General features: G+C 39.9%; 2 protein-coding genes and 1 long non-coding RNA gene across 3 annotated transcripts in view; 1 reads left to right on the top strand and 2 right to left on the bottom strand.

Annotated features, from left to right (window-relative positions):
* The window catches only part of LOC147753018 (uncharacterized), a 24,066-nt gene extending 20,866 nt beyond the window's left edge, over nucleotides 1-3,200 (top strand). The window contains exons 4-5 of the long non-coding RNA XR_015312484.1: nucleotides 1,374-1,608; nucleotides 2,715-3,200. This is a non-coding gene — a long non-coding RNA (uncharacterized LOC147753018). The remainder of the gene's footprint in view (nucleotides 1-1,373; nucleotides 1,609-2,714) is intronic.
* Nucleotides 3,201-4,320: 1,120 nt separating this feature from the next.
* T3dh (Type III alcohol dehydrogenase) lies at nucleotides 4,321-11,922 on the bottom strand. Its single transcript, XM_022839462.2, has 8 exons — nucleotides 11,792-11,922; nucleotides 8,520-8,661; nucleotides 7,634-7,788; nucleotides 6,954-7,150; nucleotides 6,385-6,721; nucleotides 5,831-6,108; nucleotides 5,340-5,500; nucleotides 4,321-4,777 (listed from the first exon to the last, which is right to left on the bottom strand). Exons 1-8 carry the CDS (start codon nucleotides 11,833-11,835, stop codon nucleotides 4,694-4,696), a joined length of 1,398 nt encoding a protein of 465 aa, XP_022695197.1. The 5' UTR covers nucleotides 11,836-11,922; the 3' UTR covers nucleotides 4,321-4,693.
* Nucleotides 9,058-11,307, bottom strand: LOC111263934 (beta-1,4-mannosylglycolipid beta-1,3-N-acetylglucosaminyltransferase brn). Its single transcript, XM_022839465.2, has one exon. The coding sequence runs from the start codon at nucleotides 11,293-11,295 to the stop codon at nucleotides 10,300-10,302; it is 996 nt and encodes a 331-aa protein (XP_022695200.1). The 5' UTR covers nucleotides 11,296-11,307; the 3' UTR covers nucleotides 9,058-10,299.
* Nucleotides 11,923-12,319: the final 397 nt, after the last annotated feature.

Below are 12,319 nucleotides of genomic sequence, written 5' to 3'. Positions count from 1 at the left end.
GCTTTTACCGGAACTACATGTATAAATAGCCTGTGAAATACATGACTATCTCTTCACTATTTGCGGTTCCTTTTAAAGCCATACCCACTCCAACTTCTCTATTGCTCTCTTTCTCATTATAAGACGAAACCGTAATAATAAAATAGAAACAAATATAACGAATAAAGCAAAATAGACAGTGAATTATCTCAACTAGATTTTCATAAACCTATATTGTTCGCTAACTGTTATCTATATTGTACTAGAAAATTTTGAGAAAAAGCGTGTCAACGTATTGAGGTCGCCCGACTCTGATATGATTTCTCGCATCACATGCGAGTTGGGTGCGCCTGATCTTTGATAGCTGTCGCTGATTCCTTGAGGCCACGAGTGACACGAAGGGACTGTTTAAGTCAATGCGCAATTTCTACTGTTCTGGGAGACTTCTCGACATTGCTAGAACTGCAAAAGATCGAATAGACGGTCAACTATCGACGCGTACCTGGCACGCGGAATTCTCCGAACCCACTGCTGATAGTGGAAAGGAATCGTCCATATATACCCTCAGTTGCAGCTTCGTTTGTTTTCAGAAGCTTCGCACCGTTGTTTATTAGCTCATCAGTGAGGTTAATAGCACCCAATCTACCACACTCACGAATCTTGAAATCAACTCGTCAGGGTTGTTTTTGAACTAACATCAATAACTAATTCGTTTGATCATAGTTAGCCACAGTCTGAGCGAAATCGACTGGCTCATTATTGGCATGTCAAATGTCACATACAGTCTAGTGATCACTAACTGGCGATGGGGATAATGAGTTTCAATAATGAGGGTTCCGTTTTAACAATGTTTGCCACCCGAATTTAGTGCTATGGGTTCGAATCTAATAAAGACTGCGCATAGATACACCTTGCTTAGTTCTAAAAACCAGTCATCTGCAGCAATGCCTGAGGGCAGTATTGGACTTAAGACTTAAGGTATCATTCTAACGGAAGTGCTGAGCTAATCTTATAACTGAAGCACAAGAGACACGGAAGTGAACGAACTGTATAACGAAAAAAAGGTATACAGGTGTATCTTTTCGTCCGACACTCGACCAGGCTAAGCAAATTCTCTGCCGCATCGGTGTCTTTCATTAAGCGCTCGAATGCCAAATAAAAGTTAATATAGGGAATAACGCCTTCGCATAGCGTGTAACTACTTGGGCACGGACCAGTGCGACTTCCCATAAATCTCTAAACCCATTTTACTATAATCGATAATTTAAATTGGTCTAAATGCCTTTTTAGAAAAATGGAGTCGATGAAAGTTGTAAGAATGCCTAATACTGATTTCCCTCTATAATATTTAGTAATAAGATTTGTCTTAGTAATTGTTCTTTTAATTTTTTTAGGCCTCTTTCAGATTGACCAACAAATATAAGGATCAGACACAGGCCGAGATAAAAGGCGAAATGTGACATGCACACTACCTTACTTCGTAGCTAAATAAGAAAGACGTAGACCCTGATTCCTCGAAGGGAAATAAGCCCATACCAGGTGCCAAACGAAACTCGATCCGTTAAACAGCCTGTACGCTGCGTCGCGTCTTGATAACGTGCTTCAGCTCAACTATATAGTTTGTAGAAAGTAGGTTGAATATATCATTAGCTCGTTATTATTCTGCTAATGTTGTATACCTTTACAAAATTAACCCAAATTAATACAAATAGCACTTATGAATAACCTGGATGTATAAATATACATAGTAACAATGCCTTTTGTCGGCTTATGGGCGAATCGATTATCGATCTGGGTCATCCTTACATGATATAGAACGATACTGACTTTGGAATATATTCATCAGAGACCTTTTTCAAAAAAAGGTTTTACTCAACTTGCTACAATATGGCGATATAGTCTTGGTTCCTTAACATCCAACGATACTATGGATGAGTTTCTAGTGCACAAGTGAACTTAGTATTTACAACACACGTTTAGTAAGTGCCTTTCAGGTAACTTTCGGTAATATGTAAATGATGCGACTCGCATTCTATGTTCGAGCATGTACGTACCATATTGCGAAGCATGCACCAAAACTACTCTAAAAAGACTAAAATCCTTTATTGTAATGATATTAAAACCTATGTTAATGTTACTGTACCTTGCAAATCATATGTATTCCTCGCGCTATTCTTTTTTACAACATTAGGTCATCTCTAAGAAACGTGTAAAGGGTAATACTCGTTTATTACTATTCTCTGGTAGAGCCGAAGTAAACTTGCAGCGCTTTGAAGGTCCCATCTTCTCTGCTTTTTCCCTAGGGCACGTGCTCAATTGCTTGCAGATGACGTAACTAAGTTTGCGTAAGCAAAGTAAGACGAACATCAACAAACCATCGGCCCGGTTGGGCCGATTCAAATTACAGCCTACCATCATATTATTACACATTCGCCTCAACTTCATTAGCTAGGGTCTATTTGAGCTAAACCTAAGACTACATTGTTCTACACTGCAGGACGTAACTTCTTTTACTGTGACACCCTGGATGCAGGCTTTTTCTAACAGAGCAGCTACGCTCTTTCTTTATTATTAAAACAATTGCTGGCACCACAACTAGGGTAGGTAGCGCAAGGCATTTTGAGGGCCCTTGCACCAGATTCCCCTCATTCCTACCTCCTTCCAACTTCTCTAACCATCAGGTACGAATAGATATCAGGTCGTCTCACTCAGTTCTGCTATTCCTGCCCTTCTAGATAAACTTACCGGCAGGCGCGGAATCGACACCCGCTAGCGTCATATAGCGTACAAGCAGGTGCAGCGACGTCGCCGAGGAGAAAGACCTCTGCAGCGTTCTTCCAGCATCTGCAACTTCTGTTTGACCGCTTTCCGCTTTGCGGTAGGTGCTGGTTAAACTAACCTGGCCAGAGAAAGACGAAAGCTACGACCATTGAGATACGGCCCTTCACAGGTCAATTAGTATCTTTATCCTTATCCTATAAAGCATGTCGCCCACATAGAACTAGTCAGTAAAAAATCGTACCAAAGACGTCTCCAGTAAATGGCTGCAGCAGTAGTAGTAACGGTAAGGTAGGAGATTAAATGAAAGAAACAAAGAATGGCAGGAAATTAGCACAGCGGTATCAGTGTATCAGCGTGGCCATAATATCTTGTGACATCAACAAATTGCTTGAATCTAAACTCAATAATGTGGACGACAATAAACATGTTGCTATTGTGTAGTGCGTATGGATTTATTCTATGCAAAAACCTATGATTAATTCATTCTTATCCAATGAAGAAAAGTCTGAAGAGGAACTTTGCTAAGTACAAACATAATTATTCGAGTATCGGGTAAGATGCTTTGACCTATATATTCAGTGTTCCTAATTCGTTTCCATGTATATAGATTCACCCTATATACTGTAGCAATCATCTATCGGTTGAGTAGCCAGCATACAATATACACGTGTTCGATCATCCAATTCGTTGAAACCATATCGGCTTATTAACTGTTCGTACTTCCTGGATTTATATGTTATTGTAACATTTATTCCTGCGCCTGCTAATTGCGTTAACAACTTTTAAGCATAGTGTTCAAAGGAAAACGTTTGCATTGCGATTCGTTTCACACCAGACACCAGAAAATCTCAAGCTCCCAAACCCAGGCTAAATTTGCTCCATGAAGCTTAATAACGAGTGTTGTACAAACATGAAAGCTAATGGGTAACAGCAGAGTTTAACAATCTTTTTAGCTTTCTTGTATAAATGTCAATTTATATCCTACATTTATAATGAATATTAAGGTCAACAATCACTTATCCTTTTGCGGTTGAAAAGCTGGTACATTCTCTAATTTAAATAACGAATAATAATAATAAGCACTTTTTAATAATTTTAAAGCATGCAAGTACATGTAACACTGCAAACATCATTCACCAGAGCCGTTGATCTTTAAAATTAAATATTAGTTTTTTTTAAAGATTGTTAAGAGTGTTAAGACTTGTTATTTGTCCTACCGGTCTACTGGTCTATATATATATATACATATATATACATATACATACATATACATATACATATATACATATACATATATACATATACATATATATATATATATATATATATATATATATATATCAGCGCACCGTAAACTAAAACCATCTAACTCTATCACATGATAAATGAAGTCTAGCTTTCAAATACTCGTCATAGAAAGACACTTCTGCTACAATAGAAATCTTCAGCAGTGAAGAGCCCGCTTGCTTACCCAAAAACAAATCGAATAGTAAGAGAGCTGCTCGTTTAGTCTAGCCCCTCGACATTGTATTAATATGTATGTTTAACTGCCCAAAAATCTTGAAGGTCTAACAAAATACGCTGGCTTTATTCTCCGGAAGGTAGAAACCTTTTGTATCGAACTTAGCATTAACGACAGGTCAACAAATTACTCCGCTGATTATTGTAGCTTACTATATTTGTCGAACTACTCACGCAAAATATGTGTATGAAGTGTATACATTTTTTTACGAAAGCTAACATATATTCTTAGTTAGAATAGATAGAATAGAAAATAATTAGAATACCATATATGCATATTCAAAAATGCGACGCAGCTATATTAAGATAAATGCAAATCCTATGCATTAACCATTAGATGCCGAACACATCCGAATCCCGTTACTGCTCGTCGCCACAGTTTTATTCTATATATAATACTTTTGGTTCAGGTTCAGAAAATCGTCATTGATTGCTCGAAAATGTTGGCAAGGTCACTTTCTACGTGGCTACGCGGAGCCAGCCTCGTTACACGCTCCTGCAACACAGAAAAATTGCGTACACAACAATACATGGGTTAAAGTACCTGAAACTTTAAAATACGTGGGGCCGTTTAACAACCGTTCCATTCAAGAAATTATAAATCATTGGAGTGATGATATATGAAACGGATGCAGTATATGACATAAGCAATAAAAAAAGAATAGAGCGTTTGTTCCACAGCAAAGATTTGACCCAGCGTCCTTCAAGCTTGAAACGATTTAGTAGTAATAATGTAATAAATAATAAATAAGTAAAATAAGTATATAATAAATAATAGTATAGTTACGCAGTAAACAAAAGAAAAATTTAGAAAGAGTTAATTTTCTGTGTTAAACCTAACAGGTATTTCATTCTTAGTAAGTGTTTTACGTCCAATAATGCTGCGCTTACTTAATATCGGACATTCGGTACGAGACAGAGCCGCCCACCTTTTACCCATCTTTTAACACTCTTAACATAGTACTATTTTTCTCGTCCATAGCATCAAATATCGGTCAGGACATTCACTACACTGTTTCTATAATTGAGTGATTTTATCAATTAGCAAACGAACGCACCTGAGGTAAAGTCTTTTCAACAAGACTATCGATATCGGATTTATCATAACCTAATGCGGACAATCCGTTTTCAATCTTCATATCGCTCATATAATCGCGCAGGACGTCGGCCAGAACGGGGCCAGCGTCGGCTTGTTTCAGTCCTCGAGTATCTCGACCTCCTACAAAGACACATGTAAGTTCTCCATGTAGATAAAAAATCACATATGACTAGAAAGGACGACGATTAGTGAATTTTTAACTAAATTTCATTTTTCAAATAGAGCGAACAAAAATATAGTCCCCTTTTGTATGCACAATGCAAGTGACATGATCGCCGACAAAATGTATGAATTGTATCATTAATATTGAAAAATAAATTAATGCTGGTCGAATAGCAGTTTACAGCGTGATAACGATATACACAGCGAGCCTAATTCGAGGTCAAATTATACCTGTCCGAATGTCACCTATTATTATTAATATTATTGTTATTGGTGTTCGCTACACACCGAGAAGTTCAATCGCCAGCAGATGTCTATCGGGGCAAGCAGGTGCCGTGAACTTGAAAACAGCGGGCGACGTCATAACAACAGCCAATCCGTGCGGAATGATCGGCTTTTCCGAGGACTCGTAATCTTTAGCAACAAAGTTTTTCACTAGTCCCGATATCGGGTACGACATCCCGTGACATAAATGAACGCCTGCATTTCCGAAACCAATTCCCGCGTAACAACTTGCCAAGTGCATCGCCGACCGTGCCTCGTAATCTTCAGGATTGAATACGTTCCTAAAACCATGAAAAAACGTACATATACAAGATGTTGAAAACCAGACTATAAAAACTCCATTGAACTTTTGTCGTATAGGACGCCAATTTGCTGAATGCGTGTATTATGCGCAGAGCCTATGGAAAATCGAAATTAATTACGGTAATCCGAATCAGATATACGCTTCTTGCTAAACAGACTGTTTCGCTTCGATATAACAGGCCTAATTCCTAATTCTTGAGGTTATTATTTAATGAATCATAGTGGTTTTGCGTACGACCATAAATACTGCGCACCTTTTGAAATACTTCCGTAATATTTCGAAGACATGCTTGGCCCAAACATCGCTGATCGGATTGCTGCCCTGGTAGGCCGGCCGTTTGATAGGGTCGTCTGGGCAAGGCTGTCGTTCATTGAAAGGAATGGCCGTAAACGATTCGAGGGCATGGCACAGGACATCAAAGCCAGAGAAGGCAGCGACACGCTCGGGCATATGCTTTAGGTGCAACGGATCTACGAGGGCTAGGGTGGGCTTAAGTGCCCTACTCGCTATTCCTGTCTTCGATTTTAGAGGCTCGTAGTCGAATATAGCAACCCCCGTAGTTTCACTACCCGTTCCCGCAGTCGTGGGTACTGTAAACAAAGTCAACTTATCGCTACTGCCCAGTACAAAATTATGCAAAAAAAACCAAACCAATGAACCACAGACAAGACATGGTAATGATAAATCAATTAAGTGTGTCAAATCAACGTGTTTGCGATGAAGTTCGAATAGAGAACTTCTAGAAGCACAAAAACAGCTGATTGCTATTATGTTCTGTTAGTGTTTCGAAAGGCGAGAACGACCTTTTGAAATACCACTTACTGGCAATTAGCGGCTTAAGAGCGTTTCTTATAGGAAAACCCTTTCCTATCGGAATGTTCACAAAGTCAAGGAATTCTGCTTCCGGATTACACGTGTACAAGTTAGCTGCCTTTGTTGTATCGATCACCGAGCCACCACCCACTGCTACGAATGAGTCGAAGCCACCAGTCCGCGCAAAGTTTATCGCTTTTTGGAAGCTTGTCAAAAATAAAAAAATAAACACATGCTTTTAATATGTTTATGATTATAATACTTTTATCTACACTCGTGTTAAGTCAATAATTGGCCGCGAAGCTGCATACAATACTATCGTTTTAGTCACGGCTTTGTCAGTCTGGTTACTACGTCCAACTACGCGGCGAATAAATATTTGGGTTTGCGGACAACACATTGTTGCATAACACGTTTACACACGATTAAACTCTATCATTGTACCGTGTCCTTATCATAGCTTAGCATTTGTTCGTGTATTTACATAACACTTAGATGTGAAGCAGTGTAAACTACCGTGAGATACACGAACATATGTTACATCCAACATACCAATAGAAAAAGATTATCTGTCCTACAATAGATCAGTCCCCATTTACACTCAGAAACAGAATTCAAGCAATTCATCAAGTATGCACTGTATCGAATGAGCATACGCATTGTTGTCATCTAGGTAAAATATGGCCTACCTATTGTATGTTGGCTCCACTGAGACATCGGAGAAAAGTTCGTAGACGACTTTGTTAGCGTGCAGCGAATCGAGAACGGCCCGCACGGGAGGAAGCTTCAACAGATTTTTATCTGTTACGACGCACACTTTCTTCGCGTTCATATTATTCAAGTCCTGAGCGCCATAATCACATAGGTATTTAAATTAGCTGTTTTTTTTTTCTAGAATTTCGATCTTTAATTAATCTGGACAAAACAAATCAGCCATGGTTTAGCAGATCGTTTTCTAAAAGGCCTGGGCAGTTTTAAATACCTACTGTGCTACGACACCACGTCGAAGTGCTTCCTTAACACATACTTCTACAAAAACACGACAAGTCGTATATCTAAAGCTACCCTATATCCTAAGAGATTCCATATTGAGCCTACATCGAGATATATTATACGGCCTTCAAGGGCGCCTTCTGAAGATATGATCCTTTGCTTCCATGAACATCTATCGTAAATACTACAGCACAAATCTAATTTAAGTTCCGCAGGATGCGTTCAAAGCAGCGGACATCTTGGTTCTGCATTTTCTTTACTATTTCTTCCGCTATTTTTAGTGCAGCTTCAACCTGAGTGATTTTTATCTAATAGATGATACCTGTATACCTTACCGTGCGCCGGACAACTTTACTGTTAGTTTTCAAGGTGACTTCTCTATGGTGCGGTAACACAAGTTGCTGATTACGTAGGTTAACGTCAGGTTTTTGCAGCGCTTCTCATAATTAATGGGACGAATTACGGTTTCCTTATAATGATTCTGTCAGAGCTCAATTGACTAAATTAATTGATCCTGTCCAATTTACAATGATCACTATAAGCAATGGTGGTCTCCTATTAAGGTTAATATCACTAGTTCACCTGTCCAACCTCCCGGGTAACCCCAGGCCCATAGCGAATATTGGAGCAGGCCATCTCGAACGCGTAGTCCTTTGATTGGGAACATGATCCTGTCGAGCTCAAAAGGGCATTTCCAATGTGGTGATGGCCAGGACAGCGGCGTCTGTAAAGGCAGAAGTCATTAATAAAGATCCACAAACGAAAAATAACTAGAACTCCCACGTTGCGATAGTTACTGTGAGCTTAGATTAATACGACACCTCAATAATAGAAGTGTAGTGAGTCTACATCGCTAGAAAACTGGACTACTGAAAATCTGGATAGTCGACTTCAATCTAATACACCATCACCACTTTATAGTTCTTAATTGCGTGATTGACAATATTGTTAAACTGGGATGGTGTTTTTCTTTTTTTCGTTTTGTTTTATTTTTTTGACTTTTGTAGAAAAACCAGCTATTTGTTTATAAAATTGGCATATCAATATTCTTTATTCATGTATGTATCACGATCTTTTGTTTCGTCTCGCACTAGTCCTACCTAAATGAAAACATGCCCAAGACAAATATACTTCTGCTGTTTCTTCTTGAGATAAATTCTTAGTAAAATTTCGGTACATTTTTGTGTGTTTCATGTATAAATATGTACATACACAATTGGCAGTTGTGGGGCATCCGCATACACATGTCCTTCGCATCAGTATTATATATTTTATATGCATAGTGAATTAACTACACGCGACCAGCAACATATAACAAAAGATCATATTTGGCCTAGGCTAAACATCGATGTCGTTTTCCAAGAAATCCATCGTTACGTCACGTTGCTCATGGAATTAGTTCGTAAGATTTGCCAATGTGTCCGAGTTTGTCGGCTGTTTAGATGTCAAGTAGTTGATAGATTGTGCGCGGACTAAATCGGTACCACTTTTCCCTATAACGTAACAGAGTGCATTGGAAGATTGCCCATCTCGACCGCTTGCACTTTTTCATTTACGGCGATAATAGATATTTTTCCAGATCTTGTTGTTCTACTATTTCACACCACGCGTATGATAACAACTTTGTGGCAGTCTAGATCCCCTCTAGGGGACTTGTAGAAACTGCCGTTCTTTCTATTTTTCAAAATATGACTAATCTATTCAACGGAAAATTACGCCGTCTAAGACAGGCTTCTTTGCAGGAACCGTTTGGTCATTGTAGACCCAAATTAAAAATTCATGGAAAATTACTACTTGGAACAACTGTCATTATGTTTCCATAACATAGCGGTTCCCTATCTAATGACTTAAATCACTTGCAATTCTCCCTAGCCTACACTAATTCGTCTGCTTATAACGAATTCGGTTACTGTGCATATTTGTCCTGTTGGGTAGACTCTTTATGTTAGAACAGTGAAGTATTGCCATGTGTTCCAACGATAAAACGATGGATCTTCGACGAGTTTCCTATAACATTTGCAATAAAAGATTCTCCTCGGAAATTCATTTTTCAGTTTTGCTTTCAGACTCATAAATTCAATATCATGGTAGCCCGTAAAAATGACACTTCCACGTCTAACAAGTGCTTTCACACAGCCCCGATAATAGACAAAGCCGTATCATGTATACTGGCTCTATCTACATACAATGTAAACATTTCTTTGTTTTCTCTAATCCAATCTTTGCTAAATTTTCGAAGATTCGAGTACGTTATTTACATCAAATGTGTGCTGTTCCTTTTTGTATATAACTAAATAATTATGGTTGTAAAAATGTTCTAGAGAAACTTCGCTATTATGACGTATTCATAGGGCAAGCAATCTCAAGCATATCCTTTTTGGTAAGACGCTGTCCAGGCCTCTTCAAGCTCAGAATCGGCATAGCCGTGAACCGCGATCATATCGCGTAGATCATCTGCCCGCCACATTTGAAAAAAGTCACTATGTTTCGGCTGTATGCGCGCCTTCCGTGCGCAGATACCCACAAAGATGTCATCGAACACAAAATGTTTGCTGAATTTTGACGCACTGTAGATTTTCTGTGCAGCGTCTTGATTGAACAGCATTGCACCGGCTGTAATGTAAGCCGAATATCTGGAGTACGGGTAATCCCTGAGTGAGACGAACCATTTCGAGAACCGGTGTCGTATGGGCGCCGAGTTCGGGAACAACATTCCGACGAATAGAGCTCCGCCAGATTCTGCCTCATAGATGTTAATGTAGCGTAAAAGATTCTTTATAGAAAGATAGTAATCATCATCGATCAAGAGAAAATACTGCGTATTCCTACAGTATTGCGTGGCCCACCGGAGTGAAGTCATTGTCTTCAGTGTGTTATTGTAATAATTGTCAACGAAGTCCGCCTGAATGATGTCTTGATGTTTTTCGTTCTCTACGATCAGATCACTGTCCTCGGCACCTCGACCGATGACAAAGAATGTTTTCGTGTCAACATTACTAAACCTCCTCCTGCCCCATGTTCGTCGTATAACATTCCGTCGACTCCGATGGGGCAAAGCACTTTTTACGAAGATTGCCAGACGCAGACGCTGTTTACAGCCTGTGTTACTGTGGATTTGATAGTCAAGCGAATCGTAAACGTGATTCACTGGCAGAAGGTCATCAAATTGGTCTCCCCGAAGGGGGTAGTCATAGCCTGGATCAAGCGAGTGTTCCTCACCGAGTTTGAGAAAAACACCTAATTGATCAAGCGTAAGGACAGAGAGTAGGAAGAGGGCCGCTATACAAAGCAGTCGACGGAACTGTCGCGGAGTCAATTTTGGATGCCCGAAAGGGTGGCCTGATCGATCGTAACCCATAACGCACTGTGACTAATGAATGAGAGAACAACACAAGTTAACAAGATACGGACTTAAGCACAGACATGCAGGGTTGACGGGGGGGAGGGGGTCGACTCGACAAAAACACGACTTACGGCCTACGCGAAAATGCTTAACGATTGACACTCCTGTTTCTATCCATTCCTTTCGTCGGACATTTCACTCTGCAACAGATTTTTTTTGCCTTTTGTATTTTTTGTGTTTCACTCTGCAACAGATTTTTCTGCCTTTTGCTTTTTTGTGTTAGCTATTGAGTCATTGCTTACGAGTATGTCCGCCGCCAGCCAAAGAGTCTACCTGTGTCGCAATTTGAACGCCTAACGCATTTTGGTTGCTGTTGCACGTCACCAGCAACTCTTTGACTCTCAGCGGACACAGGCGCTTAACCTGAAGCAGGAAAGTATTGACACTGATTTCTCGAGAGTAAATGACTGAGTAGCTTGCTCTGAATGAATTGAGGGGTATATCCACTTACTGCACGCTAGCCATCACTCGCAGTAGGTCAATGGCTCGAGACATCTTGCCGTTGTTACTGGAGGCACTGCGACAACTGGGCACAACGGACGATACGTGATTATGTTACGAGACTTTATACCTGCCAAAAGCCGTATCCTCCAAACCTTCCGTCGACGAGTATACGAATGAGTCCTGGTGTTGAGGTAGAATATCAACGAGAATACGAAGCACGGTTGCTTGACAGTCCACAGTAACTCGGGCGCGAGAACTGCGATAACAGCCTTCGTGTTATGCTGACGACAGCGACTGTTGAAAATTTCGTAAAAGTACACAGGCAGCCAGCCAGCTAACCCCTGTGCATAAAAACAAGCTTACTTGGCAACCTGGGCGTAAGTAATACCATCAAAGTCTTTTACGATTGCGCTTTCAACTAAAATCCTTCAGCGCCGCTGCCGCCACCAACGGACAAAATACTGTAAAACAACAGCACTTTGTCTGCTGATAATAATAGTAATGGGCGGATATGATTACACGCGCACCTGCTGCG

Source organism: Varroa jacobsoni, unplaced genomic scaffold, assembly GCF_002532875.2.
Source record: "Varroa jacobsoni isolate VJ856 unplaced genomic scaffold, vjacob_1.0 scaffold_802, whole genome shotgun sequence".
NCBI classification, from domain to species: domain Eukaryota; kingdom Metazoa; phylum Arthropoda; class Arachnida; order Mesostigmata; family Varroidae; genus Varroa; species Varroa jacobsoni.
This window is presented reverse-complemented; position numbering and strand designations above follow the sequence as displayed.

What these genes read in the sequence shown, in the direction of transcription:
- LOC111263934 (XM_022839465.2), bottom strand. Translation starts at nt 11,295, where the DNA reads ATGGGTTACGATCGATCAGGCCACCCTTTCGGGCATCCAAAATTGACT.
- T3dh (XM_022839462.2), bottom strand. Translation starts at nt 11,835, where the DNA reads ATGTCTCGAGCCATTGACCTACTGCGAGTGATGGCTAGCGTGCA. An exon ending in CGAGTGATGGCTAGCGTGCA is followed by an intron (nt 8,662 to 11,791) that starts GTAAGTGGATAT and finishes CTGCCTTTACAG; the next exon opens with ACGCCGCTGTCCTGGCCATC. An exon ending in TTACGGAAGTATTTCAAAAG is followed by an intron (nt 6,109 to 6,384) that starts GTGCGCAGTATT and finishes TCATGGTTTTAG; the next exon opens with GAACGTATTCAATCCTGAAG.